Source organism: Apaloderma vittatum, unplaced genomic scaffold (genome assembly GCF_000703405.1).
Source record: "Apaloderma vittatum isolate BGI_N311 unplaced genomic scaffold, ASM70340v1 scaffold38146, whole genome shotgun sequence".
In the NCBI taxonomy this organism is placed as follows: domain Eukaryota; kingdom Metazoa; phylum Chordata; class Aves; order Trogoniformes; family Trogonidae; genus Apaloderma; species Apaloderma vittatum.
The window spans coordinates 1-27,883 of NW_009724044.1; the positions used below are offsets into that span (position 1 = coordinate 1).

The 27,883-nt window shown below is 48.3% G+C and overlaps 1 protein-coding gene across 1 annotated transcript; it reads right to left on the reverse strand.

Moving 5' to 3' along the window:
- Positions 1–28: 28 nt before the first annotated feature.
- Positions 29–18,288, reverse strand: SGSM3 (small G protein signaling modulator 3). The gene is made up of 21 exons (XM_009872335.1): positions 18,200–18,288; positions 16,895–16,980; positions 15,642–15,708; positions 14,238–14,446; positions 13,977–14,084; positions 12,915–13,058; positions 12,337–12,532; positions 11,960–12,105; positions 10,823–11,050; positions 9,810–9,864; positions 6,190–6,317; positions 5,727–5,882; positions 5,105–5,159; positions 4,620–4,669; positions 3,484–3,636; positions 3,314–3,384; positions 2,930–2,978; positions 2,541–2,626; positions 2,071–2,193; positions 515–575; positions 29–106 (listed from the first exon to the last, which is right to left on the reverse strand). The coding sequence occupies exons 1-21, from the start codon at positions 18,204–18,206 to the stop codon at positions 29–31; spliced, it is 2,256 nt and encodes a 751-aa protein (XP_009870637.1). The 5' UTR covers positions 18,207–18,288.
- Positions 18,289–27,883: the final 9,595 nt, after the last annotated feature.

The window sequence follows — 27,883 nt, forward strand, 5'->3', positions numbered from 1 at the left end:
GGCTCCCCAGGACGGGGTGGGGTGGGGGTCAGCCATCTATGTCCCAGCTGAAGAGATGGTGCTTCACGAGCATGTCCTGCACGCCTTCCTTCAGTGGCTTCTTCTCCTTCTCCTGCAGGATGACACAGAGACCCGGGTCAGCACACCGCGCCCAGAAAAGGGGAGGTTGTGTCTGTGGGCAGAGCCCCAGCACACTGAGGTCTCCGGCACCCAGACAGCACAGCCTCCTGCACTTCCCACCTCTGCACAGCTGAAACAGGGAGAGGCCCTGCGGTTTGGAGAGCAGGCAGGCATGAGGAGCCTGCCCTTTCCCTCTGTCCCAGCTGGGCAGGAGCAGGCAGTACCCTCTGCCAGTGCTGTCCCACAGCCCCGGCAGGGACAGCAGCCCCATCCACAGCCTCTGGTGCTGGCTGAAGAGGAGACGAAGGATGGGCTTGGAGCGCAAAGCTAAGAGAGGGAGAAGGTAAGCAAAGCCCCTGGCTGAGGAACAGAATGAGAGACAGCACCTACTCACCTCCCTCTTTATTGGCAGCTCCCAGTCCTGAGAGAGGCTGAAGGCAAATTTGCAGAGGACTCTGCAATGGAAGAGAGCGATGGTAACACACCCACACCAACACCACACTCCCAGCCTGTGCCCACAATTGCTGCCTCCAGGCATAAAACTGCACCGGCTCCTCGGCTTGCCTCAGCATGCCACTAAGCTTACAAGGATGGAACTCCTTGTTTGTTGGTGTTGAAAGGGCACTCCCAGCCATTCATCCCCCGTTTCCCCCTCCTCTTTGGGTTTCACATCCTGCCAGGACCAGGCTGGAAAAAGAATGTTGGAAGATACGACTCAAGTGCAACCCCTACAGAGCCTGACACTGCAGCACAGGGAGGCACCGGCAGCCGAGCAGACACATGGCAGAGAAGGGCACACAGCTGGCAAGGGGGGCTGCAGGTTCTTCTCCAGAACGCAGATCTCTGCCAGTAGCACCTCAGAGCTTCTGCACTCCATATTCTCCTCCTGAAGTAAGAGAAGTGTCTGGACCCCCATGCAGCCATAGGGATGGCATGCAGAGCTACCACACCAGACCCAGCTCTAAGCAGGGGCTGTAAGGCACTGCCTCGACCCTCGACAGAGATAAACAACTTAGAACTCTTGGCAAGAAGTTTGTCAGTCCTTCAGCCTCTGGAGAAGCTTCTGTGTGAGGGTCTCCTCCACCTCCTGCAGCAGTGAGGTCCTGAGGCCCTCCACGGGAAGCTGTCTGGGAGAAATATGGTCTCTGTTCCTGCTCCACACAAACCTGGGCCCAGCCATGAACCATGGTCCTTTCGCTGTGCTGGATTTGTGCTGCCCCAGGCTCCAAGAAAGCAGCCCCTGGACACCACAGCACAAAGGGGAGAGGACTTGCACTCGCTCAGCAGCAGCACAAGAAAAACAGGGCACCCCGAGTTGTGTACGTACAGGCCTGCTCCCAGCTACAAGCTTTCCCACTGGGGCAAGAGGCAAAAAAGCCAGGACAATAAGAAGCATGGACAAAAAACAGTTCCTGCAAGACGGTGGCAGGAGCAGGGCTGGAGCAGCGGCAGCAGCAGGGTGTTTGCTCTGTGCCTGGCAGGGGCTGCACGTGCCTTTGCCGAGTGCAGGAGGGCCAGGAGCACGCAGCGTGGATGCGTGCCCTGAGCTCCAAGGGATGTGCTTTGTGCGAGCTCAGGCACTCAAGCCACGCTGAGCCTCTGACATCACTCCCTCACTGGGAGAGCAGCAGGGTGGAAAAAAGTCTCTCCATCAGCATAGGTGCAGGGCACAGTAGGAGGTTGCTGGCAGGCAGAGGCTGCCTGCTTGTCACGACAACTCCCCAGAAACCAAGCTCTGCTCTTGATCAGGCAGGCACGGAGCATCGCACTAAACTGTCTAGACAGTTGCTGCTGCCTCAGCACACAGGAGGAAATCTCTGCAGTGGGGATGTCTGGGCAGCCTGCGCTGCTGCTCAATGGAGAGGGCCCAGAGCCAGCCACAGCAAGGGCCACCTCCTGCAGAGGAGGAAATCTATTCCAGACCCTGGCGAGGCCCATTGGAACACTCACCTCAGCTCACACTTGATCTGCACCCAGCCGGGACTGCGCAGGAATGACCAGGGATGGAACCATTTCTCCACGGTCTGCAGGCTTGAGCACAGCACCTCCAGCCACAAATGCAGCACCTGCTCACTGCAGTGATGGGGCAGAGGCATGTTACTCGGCTGAAGCCAGGGAAAGAAGCCCCATCCCTTTGGGACAGCCTATTTTCAGCCCAAGCCTTGACCCCAGCCCTTGGTCTGGGATAACCAGTAAACTTGTGTGAGCCACTTCATGCAATGAGAGCTACTTCTTCCAGCCAGGAGCCAGGCCAGCACAACAAACAAGAAAGGAGCAGGTCTCACTCAGTGGCTGCAGTGAGAGAGGAAAAAGACTCTGGGCCTAAGGTAGACTGAAACAACCACTGCCCTGACCCTGCTCTGCCTCCTCCCGAGCTCCCTGCACCACAATACCAAGGGTATCAGGCCCAGATGACTCACTTGAGTCCAACGCAGATAAGGGAGCGAAGCTTCACGTCCATCTGTGCGTGCGCATCATCGTGTGTCTTGTTCACTGCCTGAACCGCCTGCAGGGAACAAAGATGTCGCTGCTGCCACCTTAGCTCAGCCTCAGGCTGGGCTTGGGCAGCCGTTTCAGCAACACGGCCAAATGCTGCCCTTCCCAGAGCTCCCCACCCTCACCCAGTGCCTCCTGCCAGCATCAGAGAGGCCAAGCCTGCCCGATGGCTTGACCTTCTGCCTTTGCCAAGGTCTGGGAGACCCCTGAGCATCTCCCTAGAGATGGGCATCACCCTCCAGCAGCCTTCATGGTAAAATTCCCTGCATTAGGAGCTGGGCTCTGGCTGGGCTGGAGGTGGGGCAGCACTCACCCGGTAAAGCAGCTCCTCTGGTGTGAGGACTTTGCCATCTTCATCGAGCCTGTAAAGATCACAGCAGACATCTAGCCAGCTCTGGAACCACCCTGGACACACACAGGCCTTTTCCCCTCCACATCCCCAACTGCTCTCTTGCTGCTGCTGCAGCCAGGAGGGAGCAGGATACAGCCCCAGAAGCAAACACAGAAGCCCAAGGATGGGGGCAGGAGCTGCTGCCAGAGCCAAGCTAGCGCGAGCACAGCAGCTCACTGACACCCCACCAGCAGGAGGATGGGGCAGACTATGACCCTTCCCACGGTGCGGAGCAGCAGCAATTTGATGAACATGCAGGGGGCAGGGCACAGACCCAGCCACTTTGTGTGAATAGGGCAGCCTTACCTGTAAGTCTTGCAGAGCACAAGGCGGGAATACACAGAGTCAAAGTCCCGTTCCACTTCCCGGCTTGCAGCCTGGTAAGGCAGAGGGACAGTGAGTACACTCTGCCCTACAGCTCACTCACCACATCCTTCCAGCAACGCAGCCCTGCGAAGCAAAGGGAGACATCTCACCTCTTCAATGAACAGCCAGGGATGGCAGGCTCCTCCCAGCAGAGACGGCTTCTTCAATCCGTGTTCAAATATGGACTTCAAGGCTGGACACAGCGTCCCTCTCACCAAGTCCGTCACCCCTTCCGTGACCGAGTCATCTCCAGCGATGGAGTACTGAGGAACACAAAGAGCCAGCTCTCAGCGTTAACGGTGAGGGCGCAGGGAATGGAGGTGATCCACTCGCCTACACCTTCTCTGCACACACACCTCTTCCACTGCCAGATGCCCACCTGGCTTTTGCATAAAGCATCAGGTTCAGCGCTAGTCCCCCGGGATACCAGGACCTTTGTGTCTTGGTGCTGCCCAGGAGCTACTAAACGTCAAGGCAAACAGGGGTAGGTAATTCCCAGGTCTGCTGATACACCACTCTGAGGTATCACCCTGACACACCGTTAACATGAAGGATATTCCAAAATTAGGAAAGTGGGATCCTCTCATGTTTCCACAGTCAGGAGAACTGCTCAGCAGTGCAGGGCATGTTTATACACAGACAGGTGATCTGCACTTAAGGAACCAGCCCTGAGAAGGGGGTGAGGAAGCAAGTGAGGTGTCTATAGTGACACCTCTCCAGGGGCTACTTCTGGGGGTCTCAGGTCAGCCTTTCAGCCCTTCTTCACGTTCCAGATGCTGAGGATGAGGGAGAATAGGTCCTTCTCCCCTTCCCCTGCACACTGCCTAGGCCAACAGCTGATGACATTTGTCTCCTACCCAGCCTTGGGGCCATATTGAGGTGTTTGCTCTAGATAGAATCGATGGTGGTGACCGCAAAGCAAGAGCTGTATCCATGGGCACAGCCTCAAAGGAGGAAGAGCACACAGGCAGGAACACCGCTCACAGGATCCTCCTGTGCACCTGCCTGCTGCTTGGTCAGCTTTCCCGAGGTTCACCTCTAGGGTCCTTGCAAGATGGGCATCACACTCAGCCACCTCCTGCAGCCCCCTAGGGCTCCACTTGGTCAGCACGAGGAATGCTCGATAGAGAGAGCAAACAGACTTAAGGAGGGAAATAGGTGTCTCTTTCCAACTATGTTTTTTCAGTTATGACATGACTTTTTTTTTATGTTGTTTGTTGTTGTCATTGTGGGTTTTTTTAATTACCTCTTTACTCCGTTCATCCAAAATCTCCACAAACTTTGCAGGAAACCAACCTACAAAGAGTGGATAACAAGATGATGAGCCTGACATTGAGAAATTCTTACACAGACAAGACCAGAGCCTAGTGGAAGCTGAGTATATACCAGACTTCATGGGGTCCAAACACAAAAGAAGGATGTAAGCAGCCTCAAAATCACAAGAATTAAGGCAACTGCAAGAGGAAGCCAACTACAGGACACTCCCCACAAGCAGCAGAGGTGACATGCAACCAACCACCCTGTGCCAGGAGGATGGAACTGGAACTTGAGGTTTGCAAGAAGTAACCAAGCAGCTGCACCACTGCTCTAATATGTCCCTTGTGCCTGGCAGATGCTCCAGGTAACTGACAGAGACTTTGCTGCAAATGTCCCAGAGCAGCTGCTGTGGATGACAAATGGATGCTCCGCAGGTGGCCCCACTCTCCCCTGCGCAACTCATCTTGCTCTCACCTCTCAGTCCGTTCAGCTCCCCCACCCAACAGTGCTCATCCTTCTGGGAAATGATCTGAAAAACAGGGAATGGAAAACACTGGTTGAAGAGAGTGCAGTGCCAGGAGGGCTACAGCTGCCTAGCTGTGTGTGTGCAATGAGGAACTGCTTTCTTCTCAACCGTTTTGCCTCAGCTGTTCTCTTCTCACACGGTCCCAGGGCCTTCAAGGACAAAAAGCTACTGCAAACACAACACTACCCCTGTTCTCCCCAGTCCCAGATGGGACGCCCAAAGCTAAAACGCAAACGAATGCTTCTACAGTCTTACCACAGCTCAGTGCATGTGTTAAACTGGGGTCCAGGTTGGATCAAATCATCTTTTGCTCAGCTGTTTGCTCAGCTGTATGGCAGCCAGGAAAGGGATCTGACGGTCGCATTAAGAACGACCCACAAGACTGCGCTCACAGGAACACGCTGCCTCATCCCCAGGCAGCCCCTAGAAACACCAGCTACTTCCCTTGGACTCTTAGCTGGGCTCTGAGCTGATGCCCTCCCTTCTTTCCCCGCAGAAGAGGCAGTGCAGTGTCCCAAACAAGCTGGGTCTGCACGGTCTTGTCTGGATCCATCTCATAGGTTGACGCACCGTAATGATGTCATTCTTGCGGAAACCCAGCTCATCATCATCGTGGCGCTCGAAGTCCAGCAGTGCCTTGGCTCGCCGCCGTCGGTTGCGGGAACACGCCACATAGTTCTCATGGTCCCGCTGGTGGCTCTCCATGCTGTAGTCTGGAGTCAGATCCTAGCACACATGTGGATGAAGAGCGAAGAGGAACGAAAAGCAATGGATGACTCCAAGCTAATCTGCCAAAGCTTGCATGCCCCATTCCCAAACCCTCTCCTGCTCCTAGCAGGCAGATAACCTCCCAGCACATCCCCCCTCTCTGCTAGGGATGGGTCGAGCAACCCTCATCCTCTACCCATTACACCTGGAGTGTTCTTCCTTGAGCCCACACTCCAGGAGCATCTGAACAGCCCTGTCCTCTGGTGGACACTCAAAACTCATGCCTGGAGCTCAGCGGAGAGCAGATCCAGCTGTTCCCACTCACAATGCTGCAGTTCTTGGGATCCACACACTGGAAGTGCCGGGCCACTTGCAGAATGGCCTCACGCAGGTCAGCCACCAGCTCCGTCTGCTTGATGTTCTTGGCTTTCAGCGCCTCCAGATCGTCATCCCCTGGGGGAGCCCACACAGCCAGAGAGAAAGCAAGGAAAGGAAAACAAGGGCTTTTTTGTTGTTGTTGTTAATATTAGAAATTATTGATTCTGCAGAAGTCAAAAAAGCTTGACATGAGAAGTGCCTTTGCCAAGGCAGGTACTCCCTGCCAGCCTATTCAACTAGCCAAAACTAATTTGACCGTCTCCAGTTTTAAGGAGCTGGTGTTTCAGACCACGTACAGAAATGGAAGATGTCATCTTTGATCTGCCTGGGCAATTCAATATACCAAGTTCCTAGGCACTGCTTTAGAGACCTGTCGACGCAGTATATAGTCAGGTGAATGGAGGGACACAAAACTAGGGAACTTCTCTTCAACTGAAATTCTCTGGAAACTGGAACATCTTTTGGTTGAACTACTTCTGATTTTCGCATACCTCACAGGCTGAGAGCATATTCCTCACTGAGTCCTGAAAAGCCCAGACAGCCCCCTTGGCCGTGACAGTCTAGAAATCAGAACCACAAAAAGAAATGCCACCATCTACTTAAGGCCTCGACCTTCCTAAGAGCCAGATTTCAAAGGTTTGGGGCATATAGAGATGGTCGTAGGTACAAAATAAAAGTTACCAAAGCCTCTTTCCACTCTCATTACTTCCCCCAGGAGGTTTGATGGCCTATCTCTATTAATTTGTGCAGGAAGATACCCAATGGGATGGATCTGAATGCTTTAAAAATTGGGTACATAATATTTGGAAACAATAAGCAATTTGCTTCTTTTTCTAAAAAAAAAAATAAAATCAGTTTGTTTTAAATTCAAAGTGTATTTTCACACATCTGTTTTTGCTCTCCATAATACATTGAAGATGTGGTAGCTTGATTAACAAAATCAACATTCAAAACAATGTTTTTTTCACTGAACTCCAATTTTTATAAAAATACAGCTTTTATGCAAGATCCAAGTAAATCACTGGCTAGGAAATTACTACTCTGCTTATCTTCTAACAGCATTACAGAAACCAAGCCCGAGCTACACAGCTGCCGCAACAGCTATGCACTTCTTGAAAAGTGATTAACAGTATCTTTTAACCATAAGTGATCTTAATTAAAATGAAAACTTTAAGACCATAAATAGAATCACAAAATTAGATTTTAAATTATTTTTTATAATTCTTTTCTTTTTGCTAAATTAAATGAGGAGAGAATAAGAAGCATGGAGCTTAAGAGAAAACTGAATTTTGCTTCTAGAGTACAAATAAAATGTAGCACATACTTACTCCCATTCCAAGCAATGAAAACTAATAAAACCACCTCCTCAGTGGCCAGGGCTAGGAAATAGAGCATGTGAGAAGCCTCACTACAGATTCAGAGACACGAAGATCATGCAGACGGCCGGGATTCCCTGAAAATTCATGTTGCTAAACCAGAACATGACTAAAGAAGAAACCACAGCCACGCTTAGCTCTGCGGGCTGCCATCGTTCACCGATTCTTTCCGTCATCATTCGGTCCCTTCCGGCCAAAACATCGCGCTCCCCCTTCGGTGCTCGGATCAATCCCACCCAAACAGGAGCAGAAGAAGCAAGTTCCACATCCTCCCACCTTGGAATACACACGATACAGGGGAAAGCAACCGGGGTTTCCACCAGATTCACCTCACCCTGCCCGACACACCTGCACGTAGGTTTCCAAAACAGGAAACCAGTGTGGGATCGGCCACACGCAAGGAGACCCTGTTTCGAGCCTGCACACGCTGAGCAGCTGCACAGCTGCGCAGAGGAGGACTTGCTCTCCTGCACCTCCGTGCTGCAATGCCCATCCAACAGGAAAAGGGCGACAAGTACATCTTGTTCTCGAACCACACTGCTGCTCACCGTTCCTTCTTTCTGTTCCTTCGTGAGGAATCTGCTTCAACTCTTTGAATCTCAGCTTGAGAAAGGCCTGGCCGATCTGATCTACCATGAACACTAGTGTGGCAGAAGAGGTCAGAGAGCAGACGCCTAAAGACCCTCCCAAAGAGCGCTCCTGTGATTCTACGACTCCTGTCCAAGTCACTACTAAATCTAGGTTCGCTCTAAGGAAGAACTAAGTTCTGGCTAAGTTCGTACTCCCACCCAGACAAGGGCTATGTACCAGCTCTACAAAATAACTACCACAGGCAGCAGTCTTGATGATTTGTTTGACAGTTCCCAGTACAAGGTGAACTTATCACACCCAAGCTTTCCTTCCCCTGACTTGGGCTGAAGTTCTCCACTCTGGTCATCTGCCGTAGGGTGATAACTTTTCTGTTTTAACAAGTGTTTTAATTACTATGAATATTAGGTAAAAAGCTATGCCAGTTACTGTACAGAACCTCGATTTAGATGAGAAAACACTATTAATCATCTCAGCTCTACCACTGATACATTTTGAAGCTTGAACATAAAATTTATCTTTGTGTGTGGGTGTAACTCGCTATCATTTTCAGAAAGCTACTCCAAATTGGTCAGAAGACTTCCCAAGAAAGATGCATTTGGCAGCCAAATTCCCTGCCAGTTCTACTACAGTCTCCACTGACTGTATGATAACATTACATACAAGAAGTTAAAGTTCAGATTGCACAAGTAACTTTCCTGCATTTCTTCACTTCCGCATGCTTCACTTTACAGCTTCATTGGCCTTCTACCTTAACTTTTATATGTAATGCCACACATGCATGTAGCAAGCCTGTGACAATATAATCAGCTTCCACGAGAACATCAGAAAAGCTCTTCTCTGAAAAGACCAATAAAACCCAATTTTAGATTTATTCAGGCTATTTCAACCACAACAAGAACACTATTTCAATCCTGTAAATTCAGTACACTGTCTTCCTCTGGAAAAAACATTCTCTGTGGTGGGATGTGGCAATTTCAAGAAAGCTCACGAGTTGCAAGGAAGGTGATGACAGTGAGCCTTACGGTAAAAAGGACTATTACGGAGTCACAGAAGCAAGTTATTGTTAAACCCACGCAAAACCTATTCTAGCTGTGCGCATTCTGGACATACACTGGTTTCACACATAAGCAAGGGAAATGAAGACTCAAAGGTGTTCACAACATAGAACTCTCATAGTAAGCAATGGGGAAGGTCAGCGATGTTCGCCTTTATAAATTTTCGTGAGTGTCACACTGGACCACCCTGCCGTGTCTCAGATCTTTAGGAATATCTGAACCGAGCAGAGTAAGATCAGGAGAGTACAACATCCAGCCTGTGGACTGTGTATCATCTGTCAGAAAATGTGTTTGACCTGTTAGTCAGTGTAAGAAAGACATTACAGCTAGGCTGAGCTGCAGCCTGCTGTTAGTCACCATTTGACCTAAAAATCACTTTCAGTGGCCAGACTGAAACAAACTGCATTTCTTCCCTCTCATCTTTCAGCCCTGGCTCCTTTCTCCCCTCTTCCTCTGTCCCAGTATTTCCCTATTCTGCTCCCTTCCTTCCCTCCTAGGCTGCCACATCCATCAACATCACGTGGAAGGCACAGGACTGTCCTTACCGAAAAGCAGAGAGGTGATGCCAGATTTCCTGCGCTGAGTCCTGCGCCGCACAATCTGAGGGAGGGGGAAGAGAGAGAATGAAGTTGTGTGCACATTAGGCCAGATTTCAGAAAAAAAATAAAACAATCCTCCACAGGGGTCAGCTCTGCGAAAGGGGTCCTGACAGCAACCACTGGAAGAGGCAGGCAAGTGAACTGGCAATTTTAGGCTGAAGTTGTTCCAGTTCTAATGCAATGAATCAGCTCTACCGCTTGATCTGCTCCATGTGCAACAGGTTATTTATAGCTCCATTATTACGAAAGCATAACTGAAGTTCAGGAATCAGCCGTGATTTGAGTGAGTAATTTTAGTTCTAATTCTACCCATTTGCAGAAGCAGTTCTACACATAATTATATAAAAATTTCTATGTGGATGCCTATTACATTTTAGAACTGCAGGAGTGTCTGTTGATAAGCACACAGATGAAGCATCAAGAATGTATCTTCCACATAGGCTTGACAAACAGGGCCTACTACATTTGCAGCTACAGACTGCTGTCCAAGACTAAACACAAATGCATTTTTATTTCGGCTTCTGAATTCAAAGGCTGCTGCTGTTCTCCAACTCTACCTTCCAGACTTATTTCAGTGTATCAGTTTCTTACTAACAGATTAACTAGTTCCTACTCTGTGCTGCAAACAAATTCTGGCAAAGGCATGTTATTTCTTTCAGTTTCCATTAATAAAATGAATCACTTTCCATCATAACCCTCATTAATGATAATTACAATCAACGTCAATATCGCTTTCACCTGGGGATTTATCAGGCAGGACAGATCTGGCAGCACTTCATTAGCACAGACCTCCCCCTCACTTCCTATTACATTTTCTCCACCGGATGACACAGTCATCCTGGAGCCAAAACCCTCTCAGATAGGAGGACCTCAGGCTCACAAGGAGCAATCGGGAGGGAAAACGTAAGGGAACGGTAAAAAAAGGAACAGCCGAGGCAGATGGGACTCTGTGCACTCACTTTGGATAAATTGTTGACAGTGGTGCTGGAGTTGAGCAGCTGCCCTTGGTCAGCGATGAGGTAGGCCAAGTGTTTGCGACGTTGGGTCTCCACTGCCACATCTGTCAGCGAGCCGGCCACGCGCATGGCCTCCCGCAGCAACACGTCGGCATCTTCAATCTGACTCGGAATGTCCGAGAGCGTGTTGAAGATCGAGGCAGAGTTCTCAGACTGGATTAGCTCGTCCTCCTGCAACGACGTAGTTCGTTTTGCCACACGGAATATCGAGCACAAGAACTACGCTCCTGGGGCTGCTAGATGCAATTTTACACTCAGTGCACAGCCTGGGCAGGCACGACTATACAATTCCATAAAAAACTTACCAAGCTACATTTGGGAGGGGAGCAGCATCTTTTGCTGCTCTACTGCACTGAGACCTCCCCTCACAATTATAGCTGGCAAGTCTTTGAATCATGACATTCATCACTGAAATGAAAACAAATCCACAAAAAAAGAACACAGAAGCTATTCTGCACCCACCACTAGGACTAGGCACAGCAGGGATCTTACTGGGGATAAGAGAATAGAAGCTGCTCAATCTCACACAGCGTAGAGCATCTACCATGTCAAACTGTGCTCCCAGCAGGCTCACCCCTGCTGTTCACACAGCAAGCTGAAACACAAAATTATTTTTCTCATAAAAAGGAAAAGATCAGGCGGTTAAATGTCAGCCAGCCATATCAAATGCAGTCAGGACAATAATAATCTCTTGGAGCTTTCAACAGTGCCATCAAAAGCTTCCCAGACAATCACAATTTCAGCTTTCTACCTCTGCTCAGAGATGGTGCAACATCAAGAAGTATCTTGGTGTAGGTAAGGTGGACCCTCAGGTTAGGATCTACACTGAACGGAGGGCGGCAGCTGATGGGCTTTAATTACAAAAGAACAAACGAGGAGGGGAGGGGAAATGGCAATCCCTGAATTCTGTGAAGTGCCCTGGAAGTACTTCACAGCTCCTAGTTCCAAGGAAGGTGAGAGGCTGTCCTCCCAAGCACATTTCCAAACCACACACAGGAAGTTCAGACAAAATCTTCTTGCTCCTAAACTCAGAATTAAACAGCAAAGTACTATAAAACAAGAAGAAGAGGTGAGAATTACCTTCATACTGAGCATGCCCAAAGTGAGCTGGAACAGCACCAGAGAGCCCTGGTAGAAGAAGAGGTCCCAAATACGTAGCAGCAGCTTGATGTGGACAACACTAGCAAAAGAGGTGAGGAACCAGTGCAAGGTGATCAAGGAGAGCTCTGTGAATAAAGACATAGAAAGGAAACATGACGCGGGAAGTCAGCCAACCAGTGAAGACAGACTCTCCTACACGCTCTCCTCCCAGCTCAAAGACCATGCACTGCCTCCAGGGCTAGGAGGTTTTCTCCTAGCCCTGCTGCTCTCCCTTTGTGGAACTAGAACAGTATTTTTTTTCTTATCTGCATGTCACCCTAGCAAGAAAAGCAATGGTTTCTAGTGCACACTTTTACCGATGTCGTGCTCCTGGAGCAGCTTGTCAAGGCGAGGCAAGTACTGCACGATGAGCTGTCGCAGGACACGCTGGTCAGTCTGCACGCCCATCAGGGTGGTGCTGAAGTAAGAGGCAGGAACTAGTTCCTCAATGATAGCACACATCATCCAGAAAGCATCTTCCTCCTCCAAGAAGAGCAGCAGAGAGGCAGCCACCTAGGGTTTTGAAGGAAGAAGAACTCCATGTCCTATGAGGAGCAGACCTCTTTCCCCACCTCCTCACACGGAGGGATGGACCAGTATCTAGGTGACCAACATCTTCCTTCCTCCACAGCAGGTCTCCTGCAGTTTCCCACTGAAGTGATTTCTCCTCAGTGTAATGTCTGTCCCTCCCCAACAGATGGAATGAATTCTTCCACACCTTTGGACATGTAGTGCTCTCCCTTCCCTAGGAAAAACATTCCACGCAGAAGTGATTTCCCTTCAGCTCATCTAGAGACCATAGTTTCTGGCCAGCCCTGCCTCAAATCTATTGCCCCAGCATAGCCACCACAGATGGAATGATCCTTGTTATAAAGACATTCCGAAGGCAGGTTACCATGCCAGTGCCTTGGCAATATCCAATCTCTGGGTAGAGCCAGGCAAGTCCCCGTAGTATCCTGCGTAGCCGTGGCACCCCGATACTGTTCATGTTGGAGAAGCAGGCGTTGCTAGGCATCGTGCGGAGCAAGTCCTTTTCAATCTGCCAGACAGACATTAAGAAGGACAGAGTCAGCTTGCAGCATGTGAACAATTGCCTTCTGCCCCCTGCACTTCCCCACAGCTCCAGGCCTCAGAAAACCCTGCTTCTCCACACCCACCCATAAGTCCTTAAGCACTGAAGAGGGTGGCCCTGCCCAAGCACCTGGGGTCAGCCTTCACTGACATGTGGGAAAATGCCAGGACAGACAGTGACCTGGAGACTCCCAAGAAGTCCTTGCCATAGGCTTCACCACTGAGACCAGGAAGCATACTAGGTGGGAATTTAATCTGCTTGGATTTCAAGCAAGGCTTCCCAGTGAACCTGTTCTGGAGAGAAACCAACAAACTGGCCACATCTGTGACAGAGGATTTGGAGGTGAACAGCCCAAAGATCTCCCTTGGGCAGTGTTGTTCCTCCTTCCAATCGTTCTAAACCTAGCCTCTGAGAGTGAGAGGTTAACATGTGCAGAGCTCAGTTTCTTTTGCCTCCTCCCACAAAAGGGAATGTCAGAGAAAAAGGGAAAACACCCTGTAGCACTCTCGTTGGTGTTCAGAGATTTTGTATTTGAGGGAACAAAGACGGTCCCTAGAAGCAGCTGCCGCTACCTCAACAGAGGTGCACCTGTCAGCCTCTCACCCTTCACTTCCCTCAGTGAATGCCAGGATGTTTGCTGAGATGCAATGGCAGCACTGTTTTTCAGCCTGCAGGTAGCACGGGTCCAACCATTTCCCTAGGAAAGGAGGGGAGCTACACAGCTGCTATTCCAACAAAACAAAGGAGAAATATGCCCAACAGGATTAGGCTTTAGCACAGGTCCTCTCAGCCATCCCTGCAGACACCCCTTCCTCCTCATGCAGCAAATCCTGCCCCTCTCCCTATTCTCCATGTGCCCTGTCAGCACTAGGCAGTATTTTCTACCTGTTTGGCAGCAATGGTTTCATCATTAGAGCTGTTTTTCACGATATCCCGATATGACATCTCTGAATTCCTCTTCTTCTGCAGGGCCCCCGAGAGGCGCATCCATAGCTGGGGGAACAGAGTGAACAGAGCTAAGAAGAGTCACGAAGGCAGACACAGAAAGCCGTAATCTCGCACCCTCTCAACCAAGAGAAACTTGTCTTACCCCACTGCCTCTTACTCCAGGCAGGAGAGCCAGCCCAGAACCAGCAGCCCTCTCACCTGTGGCCTCATGCTGTGAGGGATGCCGGCTAGCACCAGGGAGCGCAGCTTGTCTGAATGCGGTAGGGTGACCTCAATTTTGTCCCAGGTGAGGTCGCCCACGTCATGGTTGTGTGTGAATTCCAGGTGAGCCTGCCACTTGAGCCTCTGCTGTGGTTCCTCTGTCAGTGGGACCCCCAGGAGTTTGCTGGAGTTTGGCTCGGCACCATCTGCCTCAGTAAAGGGAGGAGAACGAAAGGGAGACAAGTGAGAGAGGGAACAAATGTAGGGCAGGGTGGGGAGTAGCAAGGTCATCTGAAGAAAGTACATTAAAAACATTCACATCTTCCAGCTGGAGCGTGGAAAGGCAAAGTTTGGTTTCTAACCGTCTTCTCCGTGCAGCAAATTTTATGGTCATAAGTAAAAGACACTGGGGCCTTGAGAACTAAGAAGATGTCAGCAGGCTTCTAGTCTCTACTTATTCATGATTTAGAGCAGAGTGTGGCTTGAATTAAACAAGATCCCGGCAGCAGCCATCCTGCTGGGTTTTGTAAGGATCTATAAATCAGGCTGACAAAAGCAGAGCAAGCCTCAGAGGTGGCAAGCAGAAGCTATATGCTCATGCAAGTAATGAGGTGCAAAATGTTAACTTTAGGGATATCCACCAAAAAAAGCTTTCATAAGGATGCTTTCAAAAGCACAGTGAGAGAGCACCTTAAACCTGAGGCTGGCTTTCTAAAATAGATACTTCAGCACAAATACAGGCTGGATGTAAGGCGCTCTGTCCTTCATCATGTAACAGATCCCGACAACAGAGTCCAAATCTTTCTGTTGATTTTATAAGGCACAAGTCTATCAGATGTTCTGGCTGAAGAAAATGGCCATGTCCTGTCCTCATCTCCAGGTCATTGCTTCAAAAAGGATCCTCTATGGCTCAAGGTGCCTCAGCGCGCACAAGCAAACTACTTCTACTGTTGCATTGTACAGCCTGAGCCCTGGAAACATCTCAGAGCACATAAAGCAATTTCTACATCCCCCACTCCTTTCTCTTCCTCTTTGCAAAGGCAGCCAGCTGTTGTAGTTCAATGCACAGCTGCAAGAGCTCTCCACATCTACTTCTGTTTAGTCTCCCGTCTTTATATCTTGCAGAAAATACAGGATCTGGGTTCTGCCCCTACAATTTGCCCCACACTTTGCCAAGCTGCTGGGATGGGTAGAACATGTCGCTGCCGCTCACCTTGGCCGAGCTTTTCAACACGCAGCACGTTCCCCCCTGCCCGCTATCAGTGCTTTTGATTACAATGGTAGGATACAGAAAGATGCTGACGGGTGGGTAGATGAGACCTCACCAAATCACGCTGCCCTACTCGGAAGCAGGCTGGATGCAGGATGCAACGGAAGGGGCAGGGATGGAACTTGTTTTACCTTCCTTATCGATTCGGAAGCCAAATTCATCATAGTGGAACTCTGGCTGCTCGATGGATTCTTCTTTCTGGGAGACAATAGGAAGAACAGATACTTCACTGATTTATCACTGAACAACGGAACTGGATATTGCCCCATCCCACCACTGTCCACATTGTGCCCCCTGAACAACTAGACTCCTTGCCCTTTTATTTTCAACACTTCCCACCTTAACTCCCACCTGGGGAGGTGTTGCATACCATTCCCATTTAGACTCCTCCACTGCAGTTGCAAAGCTTTGCCTTTATACCCACTAGATTTTTCCAGCAATCCTTTTTTCCAGCAGGGCATGAGCACACCATCATATCAAGATCAGAACTTCCACCCTGGAGGGGCACGCAGCCCTCCTCATGGACTAAGAAATCCACACACACCAGCTAAAGTGTGCCTGCATCTCTAACATACAGCAGTCCTCTGTCACCTCTGCACACATACTGCAAATTCAGCTCCCTGCATTGTTCCAGCCTGTTGCTCTCAGATTTTCTCTGAAAGACAGCAGGCAAACCTGGGAATCTGTGCTTGCCCAAATTATAGGCCAAAGGAAATTAAGGTCCATGACTCAAATCTCGACTTTCCACATCAGTACTCATGGTTGCCATTGGGGGAGATACGCTGGAGGTTACAACAAGACTTTCTCAAGGAGTGAAAACCCACAGATAGCTCTTCTTTCCTGCAAGCCCAGGTACCTCCTCCTGTGGGGTCTTACATTGCACCCAGGCAGCACCCAAGAACGGCGCCTCTTGCGTAGCTCCACAATAAACTTTAATCTCTTTCGCTGGGCTCAGCTGCCTTCAGCAAACAAGCAGGCAAGTTACAAAATTCCACGTCTGCTTCCTTCCTTCCTGCTCTGACCACCTGGCAAGTCTTGAGGCCAACATTTCCTGCCACACACAAGCCACCCAGAGCAGCTTGACGGTGACAGAGGCTCCCTGAGGGTGTCAACATTTTTACAGTGGAGCAATAGTTGCAAAACAGCAGGGCAATAATCGACAAAAGTTTCTTTGTGCTCTGCAAGATCCTCTTGCAAGAGCCAGGACGCAGCCACAAAACATGCAAAGTTTAAGTACTAAACAAGCATCCACAACCAAACCACCAGAGGAAGAGTGCATCTCTCCCTCCTCTTCCTTGCGGCTTTCAGAGACCACCAGAAATCACCAGGGTCTTTTTACTTCTGTGCACAGACAGAGAACAGCCCCCCCCGCTCCACTCTGTACCTGTGTGTATTTTGCCAGGATCTCCTGAGGCCAAATGCTGGGAGTAAGTGCCGAGAAGGGACCCCCAGCAGATGGAGTGTGATGGCCTAAACAGAAAGAGATTGACACATGGAAGTGAAAACCTGGAAGGACTCCCGTGGAAGATGCACACTCGATAGAGGAGGACTCCCTCAGCAGTTTGTCACTACTGCCACTCTAGACATTGAGACAGCTCCCACTTCGCATGGAAGCAAGTAATTTCAGATGGTTTTGTCCCTTACCAGCAAGCAAAAGAAGCAGAAAGGCCAAAGAGAATTCCCTCTAAGAAAGAGACTTTTAGGGAAGAGAAACAGTTCCACAGCATCATGTGATCCTCCTTCCGCTTGGAAAAGCTGTGCGGTCAGTGCCAAGACAGGGGAACCATTACCAAAAAACAATTGTAATGGAGAAGAAAATCCCTCCCACAGAGTCGCTGAGCCCAGCACCAGGAGATGCTCCCTTTGCTGCAGAAGGGTTGGGACACTTGTGTTCTGCCCTGCAAGGTTGTCAGACCATGCAAAAAGAGCTGCAGTAATGAATACATGCCTATTATCATGGTCTTTTGTGTTTAAGGTAAGCACCTTCCCAGTCATGGGCAGCTTCCTTCACTGATCAGCTTCGTTTGTAATAATAACATATGTCAAGTTTTGCAGTTGAAGCACATAAGTACGTCCCAGGCCTTCCACTGTGACAAAAAGGTCTACTTGGCTTTTAACTACAGTCTCCATCAGTGTTATATATTCCGAAATAACCGGTTGAACTGGGAAGGCAGGTGTACACAAAAATACAGGGAGGGAGACGGGGCCACTGAGGTGCTGGAGGAGACCTACTTTTAGTAAAGTTTGTATCTCAGTAACTCACAGTTGGACTCCAGTAATTCTTCAGCCTTTTGCCTGCCCTAGAGCTAACATTCTACAGCAAAAATCAGACCAAAATCAAGACACCTACTTTGGGGCAAGTCTGGGGAGGAAAAGAGAACCAGGCAAAACTTAGGACAAACGGGGAAGGCAGATTACATTTCACCCTCCTTCCTCCCCTGTGTTCAGTGCCTGAAGCAGCTTCTGCAGGCTTCAGCACAGGGTAGAAGTAAGAAATAAGTTCACCCTGAGTGAAAAGGCAGCTGGGGGACAAAGAGTGGGGCGGTCTCTTCCACCTCAGTTTGAGCAGACAGCACGTGTTAATGTAAAGAACATCTCTTGGAAGGAACGACTTTCTTTACTAAGATGCAGCTGAAGAAAGAACCAGCGACCCAACTTGAAGGTGAAGTGTCCATTTTTGTCTGCTCACCTGACATTGCGTAAGGTAAGGCTGAGTAGCAGAGGCTGTCGGTAGGTCTAGAAATGCTGTTCTCAGAGGTGAGAGGTCACTATCCTGTTACAAAAAGGGAAAAAAAAAATGTTAATGAGAGAATTCAATTAGCATCTAAGAGCATGGTGGGGAACAGACAGGCCCCTCATGTACATCTTCCCCACAGGAAAATTAAATCCCTTAGTATTTAAGTTCCTCAAAGGAAAACTAAATTCCAGAGACTGGAATTCCCTCTTGGTTTAATATCTACCCATCAGCTAGAAAGAGCACACTTGTCATTTACCACATTCCATTTGACAGTAACAGCACTGCTCATTGAAAGAAATGTCAAAAATCAAGTCAACTTTCACCATCTTCTCCACCATATATTTTAAGTCCTGTATTTAATTATGAATACTAAAGAAACCACACCATACATCACCATTCTCTGAATACATTGCCCATGGAGAAGGGACTGGAATGGTGAAAAGGGTGTAAGGGGGTATGATTACACAGAATCACAGAACATTGGGCGTTGGAAGGGACTTTAGCGGTAGCATTGTAAGAGCATAGTGGAATACCGCTCCCTGAAGGGAGCTGGGAAAGCTTCTGACAAGGATTTTCTGCGATAAACTGAACTAGGATATGAACTACATGCTGTCAAGTACCTCTGCAACGAGCCAGGGGCCAAGCTCCTCTAAATTAAATCCAGTGGTAAGGGCTCAGGCGATGAAACAGCCTCCTTACTCTCCTGTTACCAGTTCACAGCAGAGTTTTACAGGGGTTTTCCAGGACAACAATAGACTAGTTCGGTAATCAGAGAAAGATTTTGGACTTTAAGGTCAGCCTTATAACTCCATGTGTGGGAGTCAGCAAGAGCCACCTCTACCAAGCAGATAAAGCCAGTGCTGGGATATCTCAGTCACTCGCACCCACCTGGGAAAGAACCTGGGAAAACCCAACACATCTAGGATGGGTTTTCCAGCTTCCCCTTTTCAGTAAAGTTACTTATGACATCAAACCACTAAATGAAGGAATCCCCAAGGATTCATCCAGCAGGCCCTGTCCAAGTTGTTTACAGTGCTCAACAGTATGAAGTTACATTGCTTTTGCAGTGAGCACTTGCAGCCTGGAAGTAGCTAGCTACGGCACTCCACGATAAGCAGCTGTAAAACACTGCAAAAGCATAAAAAGCACCTGTGTGTGAGAATACAAATTATAAGGCTTTCTTCCAGATTTAAACAGTTGTCGGCATGAGAAAGGCTGACATGGATGAACAGACACTGATCTTCTAACACCAACTTTCCGGGTGAAAAGAAAAAAAGGAAAAAAAAAAAAGGAAAAAAACCCAACCAATCAAGAAAAAGTTCAGCTTTTGTTTCTGAGAAGTTATACTGTCAACACAATGGACAGTCACCTACTTTGGAGTTCTGCAAACTTTCTTCTATCCTTCCCATCACTCTAGCCTCACTTGTTCTCTTAGCATCAACTTTTCCATCAGTAGCTGAAGACATAACAAGAATTACAAAACGAGCACCTGCACACTCACTTTACATTGGAACAGCATGCACACTAAGCAGGTAAATCTGCTGACAATACTTAATCCCCTTTCAGCATCACTGTGAATGTATTGGGTGTTTGGATTTTTTTTCCCCAGGCTTATCGCTGCCCTGCAACCATGGCTGCTCTGTTCCTGAACCTGCAGTATATCCTTCTCCTGACCCAGTTAACCCTGTTTCCAATGACTTTTATTAGGAAAGCAGTCACTGTTTCAGCCATGTGGTCCATCTGCCATGCTCATAGTTATCCGGGCTCTGAATCCGTGCTCTGTGCCTCACAAGCATTTGAGCAGGGATCCCGCTTGGTCATTATGAGCCTTTGCCACACACATGATCACTGCGGACCCAGCCTGCTACCGAGGAGCCAGTGGGGGAGAAAAGAACCCATAACAAGGGAATTAACCATGGAAGCAGGGCAGGAGAGCGCTGAGGCCAAAAGCTGTTCCTGAACAGGTGTAGCAGAGGGGAACACCTTCCCTCGTCCACGTCATCACATGCTGGCAGACGATCACTCCGCTGCCTCTCCTCCCCTCCCTGCCATCAGAGCGGTGAACTTGGTGGGCAGGTTTTTCCTGATCCTGGTTCCTATAGAAACCTTCTTGTGAGCACCCATCTGGGACGACGGGGCCCCAGGTAGAGCCGGAAAGGCTCGTCTTGCTGGCAGCAGGGCGTGAATCGCATCAGGAGACGGCTCCCGCTGGGGCACGGGGAAGTGTTGCGCTGGGGATCGCCCGCAGAGCCAGGGGTCTCCAAGAGAAGGTGTCGAGGCCGCCATGCCAGCTCCGTGGGTCTTCACCACCCTGGTTTCTGCTCCACTCCTACTCTGCCTCCAGTAAAGCATCACAGGAACTGGAAGGAAGGTTCCCTGACAGAGTCAGGCACCATCCAGTGCGAGGCAGGAGGAGGATACGTGGCACACGGGATCCATATAGAACCTTCTTTCCTTTGGCTGAGAGATACAAACCTACAGCAGCTCTCAGACTCCCTGAGACAGGAGACAGCAAGTAACAAAAGGGGATCCCATGATGCCTATGAAGTTGCACGTGAAATGGCTACAGCTGACTTACTGTGACATTTGCTCTGCCTGCCCTTCTGAAAACAAGCAATAGTACAGGACACAAAGGGAAAACTACATCAGACCCAACAAATATTAATGGAAACTCCCAAACCCTTGGAACTAGATTATCTTCAAGGTCCCTTCCACTCAAGCCATTCTACGATAACTCTAAAATTAAAACTGGTTTTCACCCATGCATTAAGAAGCATCTCCCACGTTTAAAGGTGATTTAAGTTTCCTCTATCAAGCAATTTTTTGGTCACATAACAGGTAGCCTTCACACTTTGAAAGAAATATATTTTTATTTTAAAATGCAAACAGTACCCGTTATTTGCAGCTTTGCTTTTTAAGTTCAGACTGTAAAACAGACCATGGCACGGCTGGTTCCAGCCTGCTAGAAGACAACTGTACTGACACAACTATACAGGAGAAGGCAGCTGCAAGGGGAGCACGCAGTCAGCATCACATTCAACTCTTTGGAGCACTCCAGCTGCAACACCTTTGCCAGAGCTGCAAACACACACCACGCAGGGTTATACCCAATTAGTTTCTTTTCCAGTGCCGGTGCCCTTTAGAAATTGATGTTTGCCAAGGAGACCTGCAAATTTATTTCCACTTGACAATATCAAGCTTTCTCTGGACACACCTGCTCTTCCACACAGCTGTGCTGTGAGATATTTCAATTACCTGGCTTCTTGCAAACACCAGATAACAAACTCCTGCTGCCTGGGTTTTACTTGCTTGGCCTCTTTTGCCACGTGAGCTCCACTTAAGCCTGCTGTGGTAGCACTGGGACGAGCTGGGTATGGTATGATGCTGGCCAGAGCCTTTCAGTATGGTCTTTATTTTGGGAATGTTCTTCCCCTGCTGGTTTTAGCAGGAAAGGAAGGGAAAAAAAATCCACCAAAAAAAGCAACGTATCTCTAGCAGACAGACTGTGCAGAAGACAAACATTTTTCAAAGCAATGTTTTTGTACGCTGAAAACATTACAACTAGTAACTATGCAGAAGCCGTCAGTGAACACCATCAGAAGGACCAGAACAAGCATAACGATTCTTCCTAGAATTATTTTCATCCACTGCCATAGGAACAGTGTATACAACATTGCCTCTGTCAGTGAGCTCGCATGGGGAAAACCTCTTATTCCCAGTATGATTAATTTGAATGCGAAGCAACACTGCATGCAGTAAATTTCACTGCCACCTCTGGACTGTCAGCTGGTTTCCACCACTATTTCTTTATCAAAAAAAAAAAAAAAAGAAAAAAGAAAGGAAGTATGTTTTGGGAGAGAGAAAAGTGATTGCAAAGCCACAGTACTCATCTGAAGGCCACACAATTAGAGGTAGTTCTAGAAGTCTCTTCTAGCTCAGGTTTTAAAATCCCAGGTAGATCGCATCCAATTTAATGTTTAGACTGACTCTTTCTCAGAAACCACACAAAAGTCAGACCCCACGCTGTATGAGGCAGTACATTTCTGTCCTCTCACACCTGAAAAGCTTTGTTTTCCTAATCAAAATCCTGACCTGCCCACTGAAATAAATGCACAAGGGGAGCTCTCAGCAAGCAGGAAGCCCTTTGCCTTCCCCCATCGGTTTTAACTCCAGGTCAGGCAAAGGCATATCCCGGAGCTGCAAATGCCATCAGTCCCACGAGTCAATATTTGCTTTGCACGTAGACAGCCAGAAGAAAACTCCAGCTTCACCAACCAGTAGGTAAATCAACAAAGAGCACAGCCACACACCTGGCCAAGGGGCAGACAAAATACAGGTTATTTCTGCCCCTCGCACCCTGACTGCCCGGCTTTTCAAGCTGATGTAGACATCGACACACACCAGCTCCTGGTGAAAGAGTCAATACTGTGTTGGTGAACTTGAGTCTTTCCAGGAACTACCTGTTTAAGGCTTCCAAACCATGACCAGGCTCGCGTGTTGAGCAACAGCAGGGAGGTTCAGCGGTGGCAGCCCTCACGCGTGCCTTCTACCACAGGACTTGGAATGAAAAGCTGTGGGGCTCCAAGTGCCCTTTCACAGAATCACAGAATCATATCAGCTGGAAGAGACCTGGAGATCATCGAGTCCAGACTTTGTCCCAGCCCTATCAACCTACTAAACGATTCCCCCCAGTGCAACATCCACCCGTCTCTTAAACACCTTCAGGGACGGTGACTCACCTGGCTCCCTGGCCAGCCTGTTCCAATGGCTGACAACCCTCTCAGTATAGAAATTCTTCCTAATATCTAACCTGAACCTCCCCTGGCACAATTTAAATCCACTTCCTCGCAGCGCGGGAAGTAAATCAGAGATAAACTAAAAGTCTAAAGCAGTCCTAGAAGAGGGCATTTGAGATGTGCAAATCAGCGAAGGTGAGGGCCCTGCAGAGCCACACAGGCAGGGTGGCAAGGTGCTGACACCTGCAGGGGCATTGCTCAGGATTCCAGTGCTGCCCAGTCACCAACTGGAATCACATATTGCCTGCAGGAGTCTGGGGGGGCAAAGAGCCCCCTTCCAGCTTCCCCAGGGGACACGGTCAGAGCAACACATAACAGAGACAACAGAAAGTAAACTGCAACTCTGTGTCTCCTGCCATAAAGCACCTTGTAGGCTCCTGGCCACACTGGAAAGGTAATTCTGCGCAGGAACGTAACCACACGGCACTTGCACCCAACACATCTGCTCCCTGTGCTCATGGGTGCCCAGCGAGCGCACCTGTTGTAATGACAGAGAGCGCCTCACGGGAGCTGAAGGTGCTGAGCCATTTTCAGTTTATACAAGAGGAACAGAACAAGTAACTTTCAGTTTCAAATCCATTTCATCTCCATTTGGAAAATAAGGATGTGAAAAAGCAGAATCCTGTTTCCTACCGCTTAACACATTGGACAGACAGACCACAGATGGACTTCCCGATTGTAGTTTAATGTGTCAAGCCTGCATCTAAAAAAAAAAACCCCTACACAACACCTACTTATGTAGAATGCAGATATCCTACATATAAACAAATTTTCTTGTCAGAGCAGGACTGCCTTTTATTTATCTGGCTCCAAAGCAGGCAGCTAATCCTTTACGCAGGACACATCTTGAAAAGGCTGCAGCTCTTATTTCTAAAATCCAGAGATAAGAAAGGCTTCACAAATGGGCCTTGTGAAGAAAAAAAAACGCAGATCAAAACCCCCACCCATACAAATCATAACCAAGCTTACGCCCCTGCTGATTCCCTGTGTTGTTAACACAAGCTACCACACTTTTGGCCACACTTTTTAGCAGAGGGTGTCTGTCCTTACAGAGCAGACACTTTGTGCTTGCTAAGCATGAACCGCACTGCTGTGGAGAACCTCGTTTGAGAAAACCTTTGGGATCAGAGGAGAACTTTCCTCTTTCCCAGTGCTCCCATTATTTAAGCGGTGAGAATACAGAGTGCTCCTCCCATCTCACACTGATCAAGTACTGAATAGTTGCGCGGGTTTTCAATCTGCACTGAACAAGGATGAAAAAAAAAAGGCCAGGACACAAGCTAGCAAGGTGTCCACTCTCACAGCACAGCAAAGTTTTCCTTGCTTTCAACACAAAGGGAAGAAAACCCATGTGCGCCATAAGGTGGGTCTCCAATCACGTTCGTCTTCAAGGCTTAGGGTAAAAGCAATTCAACATTAAACACCGCTACACAAATATAAACCAAAAGTTTCTGATTAGTGTCCAAGGGGGCCCCAAACACCTCTTCCATGAGAGTTGATTTCTGCACAATAAATGGACACTTGCACCGAAATAAGCATGGTGTAGGACTAGGACACTTCTGCAGAACTCTATAGAAACTCACTTTCCCCAAAACTCTCCAGAAGTGGTTTTTACCTTCTGGTCCAAGAACTCTCACAAGTCTGTAAGCTATTTATAAGATGTCTGTGGAAGGTAATGGCAACTGTCCGGTTTCATTTGTTATGCAGAATGATGACAGAAAATATTTCCGTTAGAGATGCAGGGTTATACCCGTCAAAAAAAGGTGGAAAGCCACTCCTGACAGCTGTTTAAAAACAGGTGTTACATTGTCTGCCATACGACACTCCTATCCCAAGCAGTGACAAGTGGTGCAACCCGAGGCTCTCTTCATCACCTCCAGAGCCTGCCCAGCAGAAAGTTTGATTCCCATACTGGTCTCATCCTGCTGTTCCCAGTGACAAAGGAACGGCTCCTCCTCGGCACCGTCTTTGATGGATCTGCAAAGCTCTGGCTGTCAGGGTTTGCCATCCTCTTCGTGAGGCACGAGAAAGGCTAGATTCAGGTCATGCTCCTGCAGCTCTGCTGTATTACCATTTGCTCTAGTATTAGAAAAAATATGTCAGATTCACCTGGCAGAACTTCAAGCAGGTGTCACTTCATTTGACTCCAGAAAATGGCTTTCTAAGGAAAGTATCTCCCGCAGCACTCAAGGCTTTTCTCCTTCAGGGCTCCGTCCTTCCAGAACTCAGCTTTCTGAAGAGGCTAGTAACACACAGAAGACCTCTCAGGGCTGTTTGCAAAGCTCTTAGCTAGCATGTCTTGTTAGACTACTTAGGTCCTGCTCCTGTAGAAATTTATAGGCACACATAACTCAGAGGAAAAAATCATTACCATTTGTACCAAAACAAGACAAATCCCTGAACCTCCCAAAATTTCCTGTTTCCAAGAATCAGGAAGATTTCCCCTGAAGATTTCCCCTGCAGAACAAAAGAGCTGTCAGATTATGGACATTTTCTTTCATCTCTGAATCATCAGGTACTTCCCAACCAAAAAATAATGCAGGGACTGGGCAGTGACAACAGTTCTCCTAGTCATTCTAATACCACTACACTATCTTCTTTTCTCCTATCTCATAAAACAAGTTTTCATTTCTCCATTTTTTCTTCTCTTAAGCCAGAAACAGAATTGCTCTGTTACCAATATAACTTGTTATATTCCAGTTTAAAAAAAAATTAAAAAAAAATGCTGAGACTTCCACAGAGACAAAACAAATGTGGCGGGACAACATCCTCCTCTTCACTGCTTCATGTCAACAGTAACACAGCTGACAAGTGAGATCTTCCCCAGCACAAGACTCTGGGAAGATACTTACCGCCTCTGTAAGTTTTATGTTTCTAAAATCTTGACCATGTGATGAAAGGTGACACAGAAAGAAGTTTAAACAAGTCCTCTGTTGCTGAGAATACAAGCCTGAAACACCAACACCTCTATATCTCTCAAGGGACATTTGGGACACTGCACTGATAACACACAATGAAGCCAGCTGTCTACCTCATCTTCCTTGACAATTACAAAATCTCTATATCCTATCCATGTGAGCTAGGAGAGAATCCAGGATAACCAGTGTGATACAGATCACCAACCAGGATCACCACTGATTTAGCCAAAAAGAGCTGTAGGACCACATACACCAAAATAAAAGGTGCCTTACCTTCATCACTGAAGATAAAGTTGCAATACTCCTTAAGATTTTTTTTTAAAAAGCTTTCTTTCCTTCTCATGTTTGGTGAGAAGTTTGCAATTAACAGCCAGGAAGACAGACATCATCACAATCATTTCACTTGGGAGAGGTGGACTCGACAATTCCTTTGTTAAAGCATCCCGAATACCAAGCACGGAAAACAACTTTGCAACACACAAGCCAATTCACTACGAACAGGACTGAGGCTGGCAGCTCATTTCATACAGACCCCTTAACCCATAATATCTATTCTTACCATGTCACCTCATGTGAGAGACACTGATTTTTAAAAGCTAAATATTTTGATTATTGCCTATCTTTTAAGACCATCAAGGTCCTTTAGAACACAGACATTTTGCAAAAGATGCCATCTCATGGAAAAGTAAGCAACAGGTTAAAAACACAGCAAAGAAAAAAAACCTAAGTGACATTGGCAGGAGATGCCCAAATTGGAGAATCGTTTTAGTTCTGAGCTGGTGGGCAGTACTTCCCTCACCTCCTTAGCTGATGTTAACTCTACCAGCCCCTGATCAGTGCACTTCCTCCAGAAATATGCCCCTCATGGATTCCCTTCATCCTTCTTCCCAGGAAGCGTCACTGTGAATGACATCTCCCTGAGATTGCCAAGACACAGCGTCAAAACATTACCCTAAACAGGAAATAAGAAAGGTGGCACCTGTCATTTCTATCTCTTAAATGGAGAATCAACACGACTTCTTATTAACGTAGCAGAATGAGTCCCTACCCTGACCCGTTCAATTACATGTCATGCCTCTTCTCACATCCTTCCTTCCCTTTTAATTCGTGAATTCTCCAGGGTAGGTATCCACCCTTTGTTTCTGCTTAGGGGAAGCCACGCACACAGAGCATGCAGATCTGGAGACACGTAATGAAACAGATCTTCGTGCCGGTGACTATTTCTTTCCCGCACACCACTCCAGACTCTATCCCAGCTGAAAAACTACTCTACAACTCAGGTCATCTGGTAAGCAACCGTATTCTGATCAACACCTCGGCAAAAGCACAGCAGTGCCCCACTCCTGCTCGGCTGACAGTTCCTTTATAAGCACTTTTAGGATCCAGCCTCTCACTGCTGAGCACCTACTGTTCTTAATTCCAGCAAGGCTGGAATCAGCACCGAGGGAGCCTCTATTTCAAGGCGCTTTTGCTACTTTATTCCCACCACTGCCCCCCCCAACCCCCCTCGAAACATCAGGGCAAGCCAAACAGCGTAAGGCTGAGACACCACGATGTAGGAAGCTATGACATCACATTAAAAAAAAAAACCACAACAACCAAACAACCTACACACCAACACTGGAAACTACTTGCTTAGAAGGAAAGTACCTGCCTAAATTCAGACATTCCTAAAGAAAAAAATAAAAATTAGGAAGGAAGAAAACCAGAGACGGGAAAGGAAATTTTCCTGTCCTGCCCTCACCAGCTTTGTGAAGCGGCCCCAACGGCCCCGGAGCGCACGAGCACCGCCTGCAAAGAGATTTAAATCCGTGTCACGGCGGCTCTTTGGTTCCCGTGAATTTACACCGCGCAGGTACGAGGGATCCCACTCGTCTCCCGGCTTCCTTCTGACGTCTGTGACAGGCGGCACTCAGCGGGCC

Bases quoted from the DNA above. Each gene is read 5' to 3' on its own strand.
- SGSM3 (XM_009872335.1), bottom strand. The intron at 14,447-15,641 runs GTAAAACAAGTT...TTACTGAGGCAG, and splicing joins CTTCCGAATCGATAAGGAAG to ATGGTGCCGAGCCAAACTCC. The intron at 12,106-12,336 runs GTAAAAGTGTGC...CTTTATTCACAG, and splicing joins GCTCCAGGAGCACGACATCG to AGCTCTCCTTGATCACCTTG.